The sequence below is a fragment of the Chionomys nivalis genome, chromosome 16 (genome assembly GCF_950005125.1).
Source record: "Chionomys nivalis chromosome 16, mChiNiv1.1, whole genome shotgun sequence".
NCBI classification, from domain to species: domain Eukaryota; kingdom Metazoa; phylum Chordata; class Mammalia; order Rodentia; family Cricetidae; genus Chionomys; species Chionomys nivalis.
Genome location: NC_080101.1, coordinates 47,931,804 through 47,950,037, shown reverse-complemented (window position 1 = coordinate 47,950,037; position 18,234 = coordinate 47,931,804). Strand labels below are relative to the sequence as shown.

Here is an 18,234-nt window from a genome sequence, read left to right as displayed (position 1 = left end):
TGTTGGGAAGCATGCCAAGTGCATGTTGCACCATAGTAAATACACTACCTTTTAACAGTGCCCATATGTATTTCACTCTGCTTTCTGGCCACTGTTTCATTTTAGATACTCTATGTTTTTTAAGTGCACTCTGGTTTAGTCAAAGATGCTTGAGTGTCTTTTCTTACCATTGTAGATATGGGAGAAGGGACTGCTATAAGTGCACGTACAGATGGCAACATTGGAACTGTAGAGGACGGTAGTGACAGTGAAAACATTCAAGCAAATGGAATCCCGGGAACACCGATTTCTGTTGCATATACACCATCGTTACCTGATGACAGATTGTCTGTCTCTTCCAATGATACTCAGGTGAGAGAAAGAAATGGGTGGACTGCCAGTATCTTAAGCAAATCTTCCCAGTTGATGCTTTTGGCTGATTTCCATTTGTGGAAATAAAAGGCTGGGTTTTGAGTGGATTTCTTTCTTTCTCATTGCTATAACTTAGAGCAGTTTGTTCTCTTAAGATGTATTAATAGCTACATTCCAACTCTAAGTTGTGTTTCATCTGTGTTCACAATCCCTCACCCACATTGAAGTTACGTTGAAGAGGAACATTCTTTCCACACATTCATGGGAAAAAATTTACAGTATCACAGGACAAGGGAAAACTTAGGAATGTGAAACATTTTATCTGAGTCTTTGTGCAGTCAGCATGGACGGGAGTGACAGGCCTTGCTCGTGCTTTTCTGCTTTCCATGATTCTGGTCCTTCTGTGTGAAGAGGGATTCTAGAGGATTTCATGATTGGTAAATGACTGTAAAGATTACTCCACTGTCTTATTCTGTCAGTGTCAAGTAAAAAATATGAACTGGTTACATTTTAGGAGTATGCCCGATGTCAAAGAAGGGATTTGAGGATTTTTTTTTCTTTGTTTTTTGATACAGGATTTCTCTGTGTAGCCCTGGCTGTCCTGGAACTCGATCTATAGACCAGGCTGGCCTTAAACTCACAGAGATCCACCTGTCTCTGCCTCCCAAGTGCTGGGAATTAAAGGCGTGCGCCACCACCACCAGGCCAAAACCGGAATATTTTAAAGACTATATTTTGAAGGTATTAATTTAGTGTTGGGTATGAGACTAGATATCAAAGATCAGTGTGGCAGATTCCACTTCAGGTTGTTTTTGTAACAGTTGGGGAGAACCCCACGTCAGAGTCAGTTGAATAATATACTAGAAGGCTAAAATGATTTACACTGGGATATGTCTTCATTTTCATGGTATATTAACTTGTTTAGGAATCTGGAAATTCTTCAGGACCTTCACCTGGTGCTAAGTTTTCCCACATTTTACAAAAGGATGCCTTTCTAGTATTCAGGTCATTGTGCAAGCTGTCAATGAAACCACTGTCGGATGGACCACCAGATCCAAAGTAAGTCACTTCGCTTAAGTTTTTAAGCTTAAAACTTACTGTTAATACATTTGTTCTTCTGTCCTGTAGAATCTTGAAAATTTGCTGAAGGGAATATTTTATTTTAAAAAATACATACCAAAAGTAGTAAGTTCAAAAACTATTGAAATATATACCTTTCACCACCACCAAAGGATGGGCAGCAATATAGAATAGTGAATACCTGGTACACAATAGGTATCAGTATATGTTAGTGAGTGAATAAATCAGTGATTTCATATTTTCACTTTTTGAGTAACTTTGGAACTATTAATGCCTAATGAATTACCTTACGATGATTTCTGTTGACACTGTACTAAGTACTCTGATAAAAGCTAATTATCTAATTCCCATTAAATATAGTTTGTATTTTGGGTGCTTGTTTGTTTGTTTTTGATTTAAGCTGGAACCATCTAGGAAGAGGAAGTCTCAGTTGAGGAATAGCCTCCATTAGACTGGCTTATGAGCAAGACTCTGGGACATTTTCTTGATTGATAGTAGATGTGGGAAGGCCCAGACTTCTCTGGGTGGTCCCAACTCTAGGTCCTGGGTTATAAGAAAGCAGGCTGAGCAAGCCCTGAGAAGGAGACTAGTAAGCAGCATTCTCTCCATGGCCTCTGCATCAGTTCCTGCCTCTAGGTTTCTGCCTTGAGTTCATGCTCTGGGTTCCCTTGAGGATGGACTGTGTCAAAGACAAATGAACTCTTTCCTCTCCAAGTTGCTTTTGATCAATTTAAAAGAAACTTTTTTTATTGTTGTTGTTTTCAATTATGACACATAGGAAAGTGCCATATTTTGTAGATCATAATGTTCATATGTATTTATATGATTCCAGTGAAACTTATTTCTTCTTGGAGTTAATAGAATGGCCTGTTTTTTGTTTTATTTTTTTGTTTTTACTATTGTAGCAAGATATAGTGCACTTGACAGTTTCAGGAGAATTTCAGGAAAAAGGATGTTTGGAGGAGTGACGTAGAGAAAAAGATGCTGAAATAGGGGGAATGTAATCATTCCTCCTTCAGTTCAACAAAAAATCTTTGGAGTATTTGAGTTTCTAATTCAGCTAAAGTCTGGAGAGTTACTACAGAAGGTCGAGAGCTAGGGAGATTGTAAAGTAGTACTAGGGAATAGTAAAGCTCTTGCTACCCAAGTGTGAAGACCTGTGTTCGGCACCTAGAATCCATGTAAATCCTCAGAAGTCTGCAGGCCAGCTAGCCTGGTACACACAGCTGCAAATAGTGAAGAGACCGTGTCACAAATAAGGTGCAGGGTGAGGAATAGCACCCAAGCCTGTCCTTGCCACAGTTTGTTTACATTCATCTGTGAATGTGCATGCGACACAGACACCCATGATATATATAAACACACTCATACACATAGGAAAAAAGCTTTTTTTAAAAGATTTATTTATTTATTTATTTTACAACATTCTGCCTCCATGTATGCCTGCACACCAGAAGAGGGCACCAGATCTCATTACAGATGGTTGTGAGCCACCGTGTGGTTGCTGAGAATTGAACTCAGGACCTCTGGAAGAACAGCCACCACTGAGCCATCTCTCCAGCCCCTGGAAAAAAAGCTTTTAAAACTTCGTAACGTAGCCGGGCGGTGGTGGCTCACGCCTTTAATCCCAGCACTTGAGAGGCAGAGGCAGGCGGATCTCTGTGAGTTCGAGACCAGCCTGGTCTACAAGAGCTAGTTCCAGGACAGGCTCCAAAACCACAGAGAAACCCTGTCTCGAAAAACCAAAAAAAGACAAAAAACAAAAAAACTTCGTAACGTTCTGCAAAACACATTATATTTTCTATAGTTTTATTTTGTCACATTGTTCTGTTTAGGGAAAAGCTTGTTTTATGTTTAGAAAGAAAATTTTAAAATATTTTTAGGTTCAAATCTCAAAAATCAGAAAAATAAGTTATTGCTTCTTCAGTTTTTGAAAATAGGAACTTTGCAGAAGTAGAATTAAACTTAGTAATTGTATACTAAATAAGAATATTTTTAAAACACCTTTCCTTATGGAAAATCAACATTCTCATTAAAAATTTAACAACTTTGGCATTTCCTTACAAATTGATGAGGATCTTCTTTAAGAAGAAAACTTGGTTTCGCTCGCTGAAACAGTCTACGAATGGGAGCTCACCAACTCCAGCTGGACTGGGAAGGACCTGTAGGACCAAGCTAGTTCCTCTGAATGTGATTGACAGGTGCATGGCTGGGGCAGACTACAGGGCCACTAGCAGTGGCACCAGGATTTATCCCTACTGCTTGTACTGGCTTTTTGGGAACCCATTCTCTTTGGATGGATACCTTGTTCAACCTAGATATAGTAGGGAGGGCCTTGGACCTTCCCCAAAGCAATGTGCCTTATCCTCTCTGAGGAGTGGATGGGGAGTAGGGTGGGAGGGTAAGTAGAGGGAATGGGAGGGAAGAGGGAGTGGGAACTTGGATTGGTATGTATAATTAAAAAAAAAAAGATAGCTTGTTTTCTTTTAAAAAAAATAAATAAGAAGAAAACTTTTAACAATTATGAGTAAGTTAACATCTCAGAGAAAATCCAGGTTGGATTCCTGTTACCCATATCAGGCAGCTCATAGCCAACTGTACTCCATTTGAGGGGATCTGATGCCCTCTTCTGATTTCTGAGGACACTTGCATGCATGTGATACACATAAAACTACTTAGGCAAACACACAATAAATCTTCAAAAAAAATTTTTTTTGAAGGATTAAGTCCAGGGAGAAAGCTCAGTTGATAGATAACATGCTTGCCTTGCTAGCTTGAGGACCTGAGTTTGTTTTTTAAAAAAGCGAGAATGTTGGGGTGTTTTTAACTCCAGTACTCAGGAGGCAGAGGCAGGTGGAGCTCTGTGAATTCGAATCCAGAGCAAGTTCCAGGAAAGCCGGGGTTACACAGAAAAACCCTGTCTCAAAAAGCAAAAAGCATGTACTTATAAGCCCAGTGGTGGGGTTACAGGACCAGACACATCCTTAGGACTCACTGGCCAACCAGCTTAGCCTGTTTGGCAAGTCCAGGCCAGTGAGAGACAGTGTCTCACAATTTTAAGAGAGGTGTGGATAGTGCCAGAGAAATGGCTTTCTAAGTGATCCTTTAGGCCCTACATGGACACATACTCACGAAAGGGGTTGGGTTTACTGCTGAGGATCATTTTTGCTGTGGTTTGATAAAATGCTAGAATTTCTGTAGTTACATAGTTTTGTCTTTGCTTCTGTGTTCTTTCTTGTTCTGCTTACTCTGCTAAGCAGTGACCAGCTTCAGTCATTATTTGAAACTAACTCATGAAAAATGGCCAGCATGAAGTTTCCAGTTTGGTGTAATTTAGCCCGGCATGGTGGTATACTCTTGTCATTCCATCTCGTGGAGGATGAGGCAGGAGGATTGCCATGTGTTCAGAGCCAGCCTGGACTATATAGTGAAAAACATGTCTCAGAGAATGTTTATCATTTATCAACATGACAGTCATTTGATCCTTACTTTTGTTAGTGTCTTGTAAGAACAGGTACATAAATGTCTAAAAGACGTTTTGTTTAATGCTAAGAATAGAAAGTTAAAGCATATTTATAACAAAAATCATTAGATCTAATTTATAACAAAAATCCTGCAGATCTAATTATTATAGTTATTGAGCAAAAGGACAACGTGAGGTAACTTAAAAGTAATTGTATGGAGGCCTCAGAATACCCACCACGAGGACTTTTCAGTAGCTCTTTCCAGTCTTGCCTTTCCTTGTTTGTAATTAAGAACAAGCATTTGGGGGTACTAATACTTTTGTATTAATAATAGTTACTAGACTAGAGTAATAGTTATCTTGGAAACAACATTAAAAGGCTCTGATACTATTGACTCAAGCATTATTTCAAATAGAAAGTATTTTTGGTGATGAACTATTGATATAAAATTAAGTATTGCTTTTTTAGATCTGCAAATTGCTGACACAACTATAAACATTTTAAGGAAGAAATCAAGAGCAAAAGGTTTCACACACTATGTGAATGTGACTGAATATAGTATTTGGAATAAGTTTTGAAAAATAGTTCCTATAACATTTAATGCTCTGCCTTTGAAATACTGCCTCCAGTGAATTTCTTTGGTCTTTTGGAACTAAGGGATAGTTTTCAGTGGGAGGAAAAAGCAGAAGCATGACACAGAAACTTAACTAGAAAAAATTGAGAAAAATTTCGGCCAAAAATTTTTCAGATTTTCATTACAGAAATGTTTAGAATAAGTGTGTACATATTGAGGTAATTTTAAAATTTCTAAAGGTTTCTATTTCAGAAGAGTAACAAGAATTTCAGATATTTATTGGGAAAGTATGGTTGAAATAATGCTATATTTCTAGTGCAACAAAAACATTTTTATTGGTGATTAGGGATTCTGATTAACATAACTAGAAAAAGATTACATTGGAACCACTTTATACTAAACAGAGCAGATATCTTCACTGCATTCATGTCATCTATAAGAAGTAGAGTTGTGTGACTTTAGTACCATGCTTTAGAAAAATAGTGAAATAGGGCGTACACCTGCAAGTTATTTTTATCTCTTCTACAGGAATAGTAGGCTTATGTTTAAAATATTTATAATTTTTATGCATGGATATGTGCATATATGCCCCCCTATTAACAATAAAGGAGAAGCAGAGGCCATGGATCTTTTTGTCATTGTTTTTTTCAGTTTTGGAGACAGGGTTTCTCTGTGTAGCCCTGGCTGTCCTGGAACTAACTCTGTAGACCGGGCTGGCCTCAAACTCACATAAATCCACCTGCCTCTCCTTCCCTAATACTGGGATTAAAGGCATGCACCATCACCAACAACCACCCACCTCCACCTCCTATTCTCCCCTCACCCCTAAAAGAGGTCAGAGAAGGGCATATGGGAAGGTTTGAAATGAGGAAAGAGAAATGAGAAATAATGTGATTATAATCTCAAAAAATAAATTTAAAAGCAAAGCATATGAAATTATGTGTCTCCAGAGAAGCACTTGGTGTTAATGGCCAAGTTTATGAATTTGTGGAATGCAGAATGTCTTTAGGTTAGGATGTTATTACCAAAATGATGACCTTGTCCCTATACTGTGCTTTGTGTTTCACCTCTTAGGTCTCATGAGTTACGGTCCAAGATTCTTTCATTGCAGTTACTTCTGTCCATTCTGCAGAATGCAGGACCTGTTTTCAGAACAAATGAGATGTTTATTAATGCTATTAAGCAGTATCTGTGTGTTGCACTCTCAAAAAATGGAGTCTCATCTGTTCCAGAGGTTTTTGAGCTTTCTCTTTCCATATTTCTTACTTTATTGTCAAACTTCAAGACACATCTGAAGATGCAAATTGAGGTATGTTCTAAATTTAGACATTAAAATTTAAGGTTACTGCTGGCTATTTTGTTCCATGTTACATTAGCAGCACATGAACACTTCCCATACCATGAAGTAATGTGTGTGTGTGTGTGATCATATGTTTCATTTTGTTTAGTTGTTCATTTAGCTGACTTGTGTCTCTGAAGTACTAGATGTTGGCTAAGCAGTAAGAGTACAAAATGAAGGAACAGCCTTTGTGTTTAGGAAATTTGTACTAGTTGAAAAAAATAGGTTTATCCTTTAAATGCTGTGAAATAATTTGGCGTGCTCTTTCGCTGTCTCTCTGCATGTAGTGTGTGTATGTGTTTGTGTTTTGAATGTATGCACGTGTTGGGTGTTCATACCCATGCAGAGGCTATAATAGAATGTCTTCATCTGTGACATTCAGCTTATTTCCTTGAGACACCGTGTCTCTATGAATCAGAACCTTCCATTTTTAGCTAAGCTGGCTGTTCAGCCTCCTTCTAGGATCCATTTGTCTCCACCCTGGAATGCTGGAGTTATAGGCATGCACAATCAAGCCCAACTTTTTATGTGATGTTGGAATTTGACCTTAGATCCATAAGCAAGCAGGTACTCTTATCCACTGAGCCATTTTTTTTCCTGCCTGAATTTGGCTATCTTAAAAGAACAGGCAATGCTCTTAACCGCTGAGCCATCTCTCCAGCCCCACATCATGTTATTCTTAAGGTCTTCTCCCAAGATGTTGAAAGAACAACAATTTTTAAAGTCTTAACAAAGCTAAATTAGTGGATATTCCAACTATGTCTGCATTTATTATGCTGTTGGATCAGTTCCTAAGTTAGATTTTTTTCTTCATCTTGGGATAATTCATTGTTCAAAATAAATGTTTTATGCTTTTGTTATTTGGTAGATGCTTTTCACAACTTCTCAAACTACTGTTTTGATCCAGGCATTATATATTTTAGAAATATTCATTTTAGTGTTGGTCTGTTTTCACCTTCGTATTATGTTTTATGTGATAAATAGTCTTAAAAATTTGTGGTTGCAAGCATGTGCCCATGGAGACGATGTTGGTGTTGTCTGTCTTCTTCCGCTGCACTGATTCTGGAGCTTACTTGTTGAGCTAGATGAGCTGGCTTAATGTGGGGCTAGGGATCTGAATGTGGGCTTTACCAACTCAGCCGTGTTCCCAGCTGCTGTGTGTTACGTTTTATTTTTTGTTAATTTCATACTAATAGAAAATGATTAATTAGCTCATTAACGATTCCTTTCCTCTACCCTTGACATGGTTAAAATAATTGCATTATCTTTATAAATTAATCTTCTGTATTTTCCTTTTTGTTTGTTTTGTTTTTCAAGACAGCTTTATAACAGCTCTAGCTGTCCTGGAATTCTCTTTGAATTCAGGTTGTCCTTGAACTCCCATAGATTCGCCTGCCTCTGTCTCCTGATTGCTGGGATTAAAGGCATGTGCCACCACTGCCCAGTCTCTATATTTTCTATCAAAATTCATTTAAATATTGTTATGGAACTTTAAAATTTAAGTCTAACGTGCAAAAATTTGCACCAGTTGCCTAATACTTGTTTGTCATATATCTATGAAATAATACCAGGCATATGTAGATTAGTTGTTTATTTATATAGTTTTGTCCATTATCTTCAAGAACTACAAATAAAATAGAGTTCCAAGCAAAATATTGGGATTTTTAATGCAATAGCAACAAAAACCTTCCATTTGAAGATGAGACATTTCTCTTAAGATTAGATCATTTGGAGGAATTTGGAATACCGAGAGTCTATAGGGGCTCTGTATATTAGCCACATGACATTTAAATTCTTACAGAACTAAGATTATAAAATTAAGTTTTGGTTACTATTTTTTTATAAAAATTAATTTAAAAGGAAATATACATTAGAAATTAACTTATTTCATAATGGTAGGTTTGGGTTATAAAATTTTACTGTATTCTAATTTGTATTTTCATTTTTACTTTTTGTTGTTGTGAGACAGTCTCACTGTGTAGCTTTAACCAGCCTGTATACCAGGCTAACTTCAAACTCACAGAGATCTGCCTGCTTCACCACTTGAGTGCCGTGGTTAAAGGTGTGCACCACAATGCCCAACTTGTTCTAATTTTTTCAAAGTTTTTTTTTTTTTAATTTCCCATTATATCTTAAAAGGAGATAAATGATATAAGTATGGGTTTATTTGTAATTGAAATTTTTCTTGGGCTACCAGCCAACTCCCAAACAAAGACACAAAGACTTCTTGTTAATTATGAATGTTGAGCCTTAGTTTAGGCTTATCCCACTAGCTCCTTTAACTTAATTTAACCTGTTTCTACTCATCTGTGGTTTGCCTTGGGGCTTTTTTACCTTTCTTTCTTGCCTCTATAAATCTGCATTTCTTATTTTATAAGTCAGAATATTTTAAACTTCCTTGATTTGCATATCTTATGGAAAGATATGACACAGTGTTTCAGAACTGTGGCCACGGCTATAGATACTTACTGAGTATTTGTATATAAGTCATGTATTGTGTATACAGTCTTACTGAGAAAGCACTGCTCTATTTTTGTAATGCTTACTGTCCACAGAAAATACATGATTAAGAAATACTTGTTTTGAGTTTTTTGAAAGAAGAGTACATTATGGGGCTGACTGGCTAACCCATGGGAGACAAAAAGATTGTCACTTTTAAAATATAGTCGTTTCTGGATTCATAATACATATTGGACTTTCCTAAGTCAGTCACTTTCCCCAAATTATTTTAATTTTAATATTCTTAGCTTTCACATTGACATTTCTTCATTAGATTAACTGTACTTGATAATATTCATTATAAAGACTTGTGAGAAGTGGTGCTATCGTAAAGATTTTCACTTCTATGAGTAATTAGAAAAATATAACAGCATATGAAAACTAGATCTTTAGGGCTGGAGAGATGGCTCAGAGGTTAAGAGCACTGACTGCTCTTCCAGAGGTACTGAGTTCAATTCCCAGCAACCACATGGTGGCTCACAACCATCTGTAGTGAGATCTGGTGCCCTCTTCTGGCCAGCAAGCATACAGACAGACAGAACACTATATAATAAATAAATAAATCTTTAAAAAAAAAAACTAGATCTTTTTTAGAGTTCAGTTACATTTAAATCTAGGTGCACTTAGGATTGCTCTGAACAGGGGTATCTAAAATGATAACTGATGAATGAGAAACAGTTGTTTAAGACATCACCCAGAATAACTTCATATCTTTGCCATTCCATTTGTCATCGCTGCAGTGGCCATCAAAGCTGGTGCTCTTTTAGAGTTACGTCTTCAGAGACAAACTCAAAATTGCAGTCCTGTTCTAGAGCTTTGGGACATTTAAAAGACAACCATGCATCTGCATTTAAATAGTACTTTAAACACAAGTTTTCTTCTGGTCACAGGTATTCTTTAAAGAAATTTTCCTATACATTTTGGAAACTTCTACAAGCTCATTTGATCATAAGTGGATGGTTATTCAGACACTGACAAGGATCTGTGCAGGTATTTGGAATTAATCTTTATTATTTCTGGTAATGAAGTGTGTTCATACTGTAAATGCTCATTCTGAGATTATTGTATCGTCACAGATGCTCAGAGTGTGGTGGATATTTATGTAAATTATGACTGTGACTTAAATGCAGCAAATATATTTGAAAGACTAGTAAATGACCTGTCAAAAATTGCCCAAGGAAGGGGCAGTCAAGAACTTGGTATGAGTAATGTTCAGGTAAGAGCTTATTTTTTTTTTTAATTTAAATATTTCTAAGAATGAGATGCACATTTCTTTAAAAAGTCTTTTTGTCTTTATTCTGAATTATAGGAATTGAGTCTGCGGAAAAAAGGATTAGAATGTTTAGTTTCAATTTTGAAGTGTATGGTTGAATGGAGTAAAGATCAGTATGTGAATCCCAACTCTCAGACTACCCTTGGTAAGATAACATTTTGAGTGTAATGTTCCAATATTTTAAGTCAGTGATACATTGGAAGATGTTTAAAGTAGTCTTGTGAGCTGGGCAGTGGTGGCGCATGCCTTTAATCCCTACACTTGGGTGGCAGAAGCAGGCGGATCTCTGTGAGTTCGAGGCCAGCCTGGTCCACAAGAACTAGTTCCAGGACAGGCTCCAAAGCTGCATAGATACCCTGTCTTGAAAAACAAAACAAAAACAAACAAACAAAAAAAAAACAACAACAAAAATAATAATAGTAAAATAGTCTTGTGTTATATTTATGTATGTACGTATACTGACAAGTCTTTAAGCATTAAAACTATTTCAACTTGCACTTAAATTTTCTAGTTTAGTTCTGCTGTAATCTTCTATATTCACATTTCTTCTTACAGGTCAAGAAAAACCCTCAGAGCAAGAGATAAGTGAAATCAAACACCCTGAGACTATAAACAGATATGGAAGTCTAAACTCCTTAGAATCCACATCATCTTCAGGAATTGGCAGCTACAGTACACAGATGTCTGGCACTGATAATCCAGAACAATTTGAGGTCTTAAAGCAGCAAAAAGAAATAATAGAACAAGGAATTGATTTGTAAGTGCCAGATTTGAAAAAGAAATGTTACAGAATATTCTTCAGCCACAAATGTGCCATCCCTACCCCCAGTTTCCCTACATCTTTCTCTCTCTCTTTCGTGTTTAGAATTATTTTTAGCTTGGTGGAAGGGTGTTTTGTTCTAAAACTTTTTCCCGGGAAGAGACATTACTACACACAAACATGCGGGAGCATGACTCAACCCAGGTAGGTGGCCCATGAGAGGTCATAGTTCAGATGCCACCAAAGTCTAATTTGGTGAACCATGCGTTTTATTAAGGTTGCTTTCAGGAGCAGAGTGACTTAGAGACAACTGCATTACCAAAGCCTCCCCCAGCAAAGGATTCCCAAAAGCTAGGAATCTAGAGCTCACTCCACACCCTGCAGTCAGCCCAACAGTTTGGAGAGTGTATCTTCTCAGTGACTGTGGTCTAAACGTTTTCTGGGCAGCATGGCTGGTTTCCGTTTCTTCCAGGCAGCTGGTCTGGTCTTAGAATCTTCTTAGCAGCTTTGCTCAGCAGAGTGTTTTTATGCAGGTTGCCTTGGCTTAGAGTCCTCTCTGCAGTTGGCTCATTTACTACTGGAGGGCAGGATCTAATGAATATGATCAGTTTAAGGGACTTCCTGAAGCTATTGGAGTTGTGTACCTTTCTGCTTAAGGCGCTTCCCTGCAGGATAGATTGTTTCAGTCTCAAAGGAAACTGTTATACAAAGGGAAATATGTCTTTAAAATTTTCTAATTTTTATGAGATTTATTCTATTTCTACGTGTTTGTGTGTGCATTTGCTGTTGTGATCTTTCATGTACTTGTTGGAAACTGAACCTTGATCCTCTACAAAAGTAACAAAATATTTACAGATTGTAAAATGTAAATCATCCGTGTCTTTTTATGACAGCTTTTATTATATTTTATACAGTTTAACAAAATAAATTTCATTTGAAGAAGGATCTGTTAAGATATTGGCTTAAAGTTTTGTTTTCCTTTAAACTTTTTAGAGTTCATATTTTAATATGATTCCTTATAAAAGAAGTGAACATTCATTTAATAAAACACACAGAAGCAGGGAGCCAGTGGAGGGTGATGGCAAGTGCTTTTAACCACTGAGCCATGTCTCCAGCCCCTGAATTTTTACTTTTTTTATTGTTTTGCTTAATTTTCTCCACTTAGGTGAGTAAAGAATGTCATTGTAATTTTGGTGGGGATTGTGTTGACTCTGTATTCTAGACAGTCTCACAATATTAGTTTGTCATTCCATGAGGAAGATTTTCCAACTTCTGGTATCATCTTTAATTTTTTCCCTTGCTGTCTGAAGTTTTATTGTAGAGGTCTTTCACCTTGGTTAGGCTTATTCTCAACTATCTTTTTTAAGCTATTGTGAATGGAATGTTTGCCTTTGTGTGTGTGTGTGTGTATATGTGGAAGACAAATGGCTTGAGGGGGGGCAGCCAGTTTTCCTTCTACTGTATGGGTTGCAGGGATCAAATTTAGGTCATGAGGCTTGGTGGCAAGTGCCGTTAGCCACTGAGTCATTTTCCCAGCTCTGTTTATAGTCTTTTAATTTCAATTGCTTGGGCCATAGGTGTCAGGAATATACCCATCTTCTAGCTTCTCCAGTGTTTTAAATTTTAAATTTTGTAAGCCTTCCCTAATTACCTTTTGTACTTCATTTGGAACTCCTCTTTTATTAATTTAAATGTTCTCTCTTGTTATTTTGGCTAGTTCTCCATCTTGTTCATCTTTTCACAGAACCAACTCTTTGGTTTCTTCTGTCTCTCTTTTTTTTTTTTAAACAAGGTCTTACTATGTAATCCCAGATGGTCTTGAACAGGTTATGTAGGCCTGGGTGCCTGACTGGCTTCACTTATCAGAACCTGTGTCTCCTAAGTGCTGGGATTGAAAGGCATGTACCCTTAGGATCTGGGTTTTTCACGAGGTTTATAGTACTAGGCAGGAATTTCCTCCTGTGAAACAGGTCTTAAATCCAGTCTCTAGTTGTTTGAGTTTTTATGTGTGTCTTTTGTATATGTTTACGGGGTCATGTTTGCCAAAATATGTGTTGGAGTCAGGACATTCTGTAGGTGTCAGTTTTTTCCCTGGGTCGTGTGGACCCAGATATCAAAGTCAGTTCAACAGGCTTGGCTGCAAACACTTTTACCTGCTAAGCATCTTACATGCCCAGGTATTCCGCATAGTCTCCAAATGCATTAGGTTTAGGGAGTTCGGTAAGATATATAGGAATAGATAAGAGAAGAGGGTAAATTGAAACTATACTGAGAAAAACGTTATGTGATAGTCTAATCTGTTTAGGTATCTGTGGCGAGTCAGAAGGTACAACATATTGCAGTGAAATGCCTCTGAAGTGATCTGTGTCTGTGCTAATGATACACTTCCATTTGAAGTCTTTCCTAAGAAGAAAAAATAAACCTGTGCCGTGTAATGATTCTGTGTGCATGTGTGTTGGTTCCTGTTTTCTATATGCAATTAAGAAAGTAATTTACTGTATTTCAAAATCTCAGGGAGTATGCGTAGTTCTCTTTTTAATCTTTCTATTAACTTCATCTAGATTTAATAAGAAACCAAAGAGAGGAATACAGTATCTTCAAGAACAAGGGATGCTTGGCACCACACCTGAAGATATAGCTCAGTTCTTACATCAAGAAGAAAGACTAGACTCTGTAAGAATACCATTTTATTTCATTCTAACCCTCTGTCTACAATTTGTAAGCATATTAAAACAGTTGACTTGTCACTTCAGTCTGGAGTTTGTATAACCAGGTAGTCAAAACTTGTGATTCTTGGGATTTTCTGCTTTGTAAATGTTATGTGGAAAATGGAACATGACATTGAATATTAAGTTCTCTTCTTTGGTTTTACATTAGACTCAGGTGGGTGAGTTCCTGGGAGATAATGATAAATTCAATAAGGAAGTCATGTATGCATATGTGGACCAACATGACTTTTCAGGAAAGGACTTCGTTTCAGCCCTTCGTCTGTTTCTGGAAGGATTCCGTCTTCCAGGGGAAGCTCAAAAAATTGATCGATTAATGGAAAAATTTGCTGCAAGATACCTAGAATGTAACCAAGGGTAAGTAAGATGTGTATACTTTTTGATGGTCAGTTATATCCATGGTAGTCAGACTCCTTCCTTAAGACAGTTTATATGGTCTGCTGTTTGGCAATGTTAAGACAAATTCATCTATAATATTAATAATAATACATGAGCGTGTTAATCCTGAGAGAGAACATTAAGAATAGGGTTTGAAATGACTTGTTTATAATGAAACAAAGCTTATAATGTGACACAGTATTTTTATTTTTCAGACAAACTCTTTTTGCTAGTGCAGATACTGCTTATGTTTTGGCCTACTCAATTATCATGTTGACCACAGACCTTCACAGTCCACAGGTATGTTTTCATCTACAGCAATATATACAGTAGGTAGTGAGAATTAAATGTATTCTTTTAAATCTGTTAAGTATTAGTTGAAATTTAAATTTATGTGGTTAAACCAATTGCCAGAATTAAAATGATAGCCATTTGATATTTATTCTAATAAACTTAAAAGTATTTGTAAAATATTTGTGAGTCTCAGGATTCAAAGTTACACAAAAGTTAAAACAGATTTTAACCTAAAGAATGTTTTAGGTCTTTTGAATATTTATTACATAGAAACTACTGTATGTTATCTGCCTTTTTAAAAATACATTTCAAGTATGAACAGCAGTAAGATTAGTATTTAAGAGATTATATAGGATAGAATAGGATAGATTATATAGTACTATTGGAATTGCACTGAATCCCACAGATGTGGTCAATCTTGGTGTTGACATACATACACACACACAGATAATATTGTCACATCTCAGTTATATATTATTTCTTTGTCTTTTAGTATGTGTCTCTGAAAGAGACACACTTTAAGCATAATCACTACCATCTTAACTAAAACATTGAACAAACATTTAACTATAGGTATGTAGAAAGTGTCCCAATTTAGTGACCATGCTTAATAATCACAATTCCTTAGTCTTTCTTATTAAAGAACAGTTACTTGACTTCTGATACCTACTTTAAGATGTTGCTTTTGAAGTTTACAGTACTTTTTGCTTGATTTCTAAAAAGCACATTTTGGTATTATTATTAAATTGTCTCTATGAGTTAATTTATAAGAATTTTTTTAGCTATTAGTTGGGTATAATGATACACATCTTCAATCTCAGGACTCAGGAGGCAGAAGCAGGTGAATCTCATGAGTTCAAATCCCAGTCAGGGCTACAGAGTGAGACCTTAGTTTAAGCATATGGGAATAAAATTTAAGAATAATGTGTTCCATACAAGATTTCAAGAGAAGAAAAGTAGAATTGGTTTACATTGCTTTCCAGAATCCCACCATGGTGGCAGTGTGCAGCATGTTTGAATGGCTAAAAGCAATATTTTCTCTGCTCCCAAGGGAGCCCTTAACCCAAATACAGACACTTAACAGTTACTTCTTATTTTCCATAAGACATTGTCCTATCTCCAATTGGCACAACCGCCAAAATATTTCTCCATAATTCCAGGTGATTTTTTTCTTCCTTTAATTCAAATTGTGATCACTTGGAATTTTTTTCTATTTTTTCTTTCTTTTTTTTTTTTTTATAAGCATCTATCTGTCAGAATTTATGTAAAACGTCTTGCTTTTTGTTTTTTAAAGCCAGGACCTGAGATGAAATTTGAAAGTTAGGATATTCTTCGGTTTAAAAATTCAGTTTAAAAATTCATGATAATATTTTTGTAATTTTACAGGATAAGCATTCCTGTTCAGATTTCAGCATGTTAGATTCTACTTGCGTAGTAATGTAAACTTACGTCAATATATTTGCCGATTCTATTCTGTCTTATATTATACTATGTTATAGATAGTGTTCTGGGCTTTCCCACATTAGACCTGTAAGCCTTGCTGCATTATTGCTCTGTGTGCTTTAATGTTAGTCTGTAAGGACCTTACCTTTAAGAAGTCCACTAATTCTTGATGGCAGGTGGCAGGAATGTGTCTAATTAAATATTTCTTCAGAAATATATTAAGACAACTGGGTTTTGTCTGTTTTTTTTTGCTGGAGATAGAGTATAATAGACTTTGCTGTGTTAATTCCATGTTTTACAATTTTGCTACCATCTTTCAAATTACTAATTTGTAGTCCATTGCTTTATTAAGTTGAACCTCCCTGTTGAGGATGTTTAAACGAGACAAAACATTCTAAAGATTCTTCATCCGGGTCACCTAGTATAATGCAGTTGTTGTGATAACTCAGAAAATGTTAGGTAGTTTTAAGTAATACTCAACTATTGTTATTTTTGCATTCACTTTTTGAGATAATGAAATTCCATTTCATTTGCATTGTTCATATCATTCTGAACTATAATTTGAATCCTTTGGTGTTTCTAATAGTTTGTATGGGCCTTTCTAAGAACCTACTAGAAGTCTTGACACTTGGGGCAAAATCAAGTCATTTTTTTATTCCCCCTTCCTTCAAATTATTCAGTATTATGCTTGGTAAAGCGTATGCCAGAATGTACACTGTCCTTGTTTTCCACAACTTTCATCTTTATATACATTTTGTTGAATATTTTTCATTTCTAGACTTGAGAATACTTAGTCTCTTAAACAGCTATTCTAATTCTTTGTTTGTTTGTTTTTTGAGACAGGGTTTCTCTGTAGCTTTGGAACCTTTCCTGGAACTCACAGAGATCCTTCTGCCTCTGCCTCCCAAGTGCAGGGATTAAAGGCATGCACCACCATCGCCCGGCTAGCTATTTTAATTCTTAAAGATGAGTAAACCTTTTATGTGAGTTTTTAGAAATGATAATGGTTTTTCATGTCTAGGTTAAAAACAAAATGACAAAGGAACAGTACATTAAAATGAATCGAGGTATCAATGACAGTAAAGACCTCCCTGAAGAGTATCTATCAGCCATTTATAATGAAATAGCTGGGAAGAAAATATCAATGAAAGAAACAAAAGAGCTAACAATCCCTACAAAATCAACTAAGCAGAGTAAGTAGAATAATCCTGTCTGACTGTTCGTGGAAAGACATGTTGGGTGTGTTCTGTTTCTGGAAGTGGTTGTTTTAAGACTGGCTCCCCTGCGTTTCTAAAAATGATATGGAACAGGGGGAAGGTGTGTGCTTGGGGATATTTGTTTTGATTTTGTTTGTTTGTTTGTTTGCTGTTTGCTTAATTTAAGAAACCATGTGTGTGACTTGGCTATTTTGCTGAGAAATGTTATGATGGTAATGGAGCTGTCTTTTTTTTTTCCCCAAGAAGAAAACACTGGCTAGTGAGTAATTAAAAACTAGGTAGTAACGTGTGTTAGGAGGAGTGTTTACATATTAACTTGTCCATTCATCAGTTCATCTCAGCAGGGATTTGGAATTTAAAGAAATTGCTTAGAGGACACTGAAGAGATGGCTCAAAAATTAAAAACATTTTGCTCTTCTTCCAGAATATCTGGGTTTGGTTCCCAGCACCCACATAATTGCTGACAAACATCTGTAACTCCTGTAAGGGGATCTGACTCTTCTGCCTTACTTGGGTACCAGGCATGCATATGGCAAACAGACATGCGCAAAACTCTTACATAACATTAAAAAATAAAAGTCTTCTGCTTTCTCATCATCTATAAGCAACATAATTCTGTCTTTTTAAAAATTAAACCATAACACATACATGGAAGCTGGATGTGGGCATGACTAGAAGTAGGAAAAGTTATAGTATCAGTGTTGAGGGTGACTATGTCCGACTGTATTAGAATGCTGTTGACTCCTCTGTCTAACAGTACTAGGAACCCGGCACTGCTCTAGATATTCTATATACATGTAGACAGTGATGTTTAATTCAAGCTTAGCTCTGACTAC

General features: G+C 36.4%; 1 protein-coding gene across 1 annotated transcript in view; it reads left to right on the top strand.

Moving 5' to 3' along the window:
• The window catches only part of Arfgef1 (ADP ribosylation factor guanine nucleotide exchange factor 1), a 95,370-nt gene that overhangs the window by 37,691 nt on the left and 39,445 nt on the right, over nucleotides 1-18,234 (top strand). Inside the window, exons 8-18 of the mRNA XM_057790301.1 lie at nucleotides 176-351; nucleotides 1,277-1,410; nucleotides 6,544-6,778; nucleotides 10,198-10,297; nucleotides 10,384-10,523; nucleotides 10,617-10,725; nucleotides 11,136-11,337; nucleotides 13,902-14,013; nucleotides 14,218-14,423; nucleotides 14,660-14,744; nucleotides 17,203-17,374. Of these exons, the coding sequence (XP_057646284.1) occupies nucleotides 176-351; nucleotides 1,277-1,410; nucleotides 6,544-6,778; nucleotides 10,198-10,297; nucleotides 10,384-10,523; nucleotides 10,617-10,725; nucleotides 11,136-11,337; nucleotides 13,902-14,013; nucleotides 14,218-14,423; nucleotides 14,660-14,744; nucleotides 17,203-17,374 (1,671 nt within the window). The remainder of the gene's footprint in view (nucleotides 1-175; nucleotides 352-1,276; nucleotides 1,411-6,543; nucleotides 6,779-10,197; nucleotides 10,298-10,383; nucleotides 10,524-10,616; nucleotides 10,726-11,135; nucleotides 11,338-13,901; nucleotides 14,014-14,217; nucleotides 14,424-14,659; nucleotides 14,745-17,202; nucleotides 17,375-18,234) is intronic.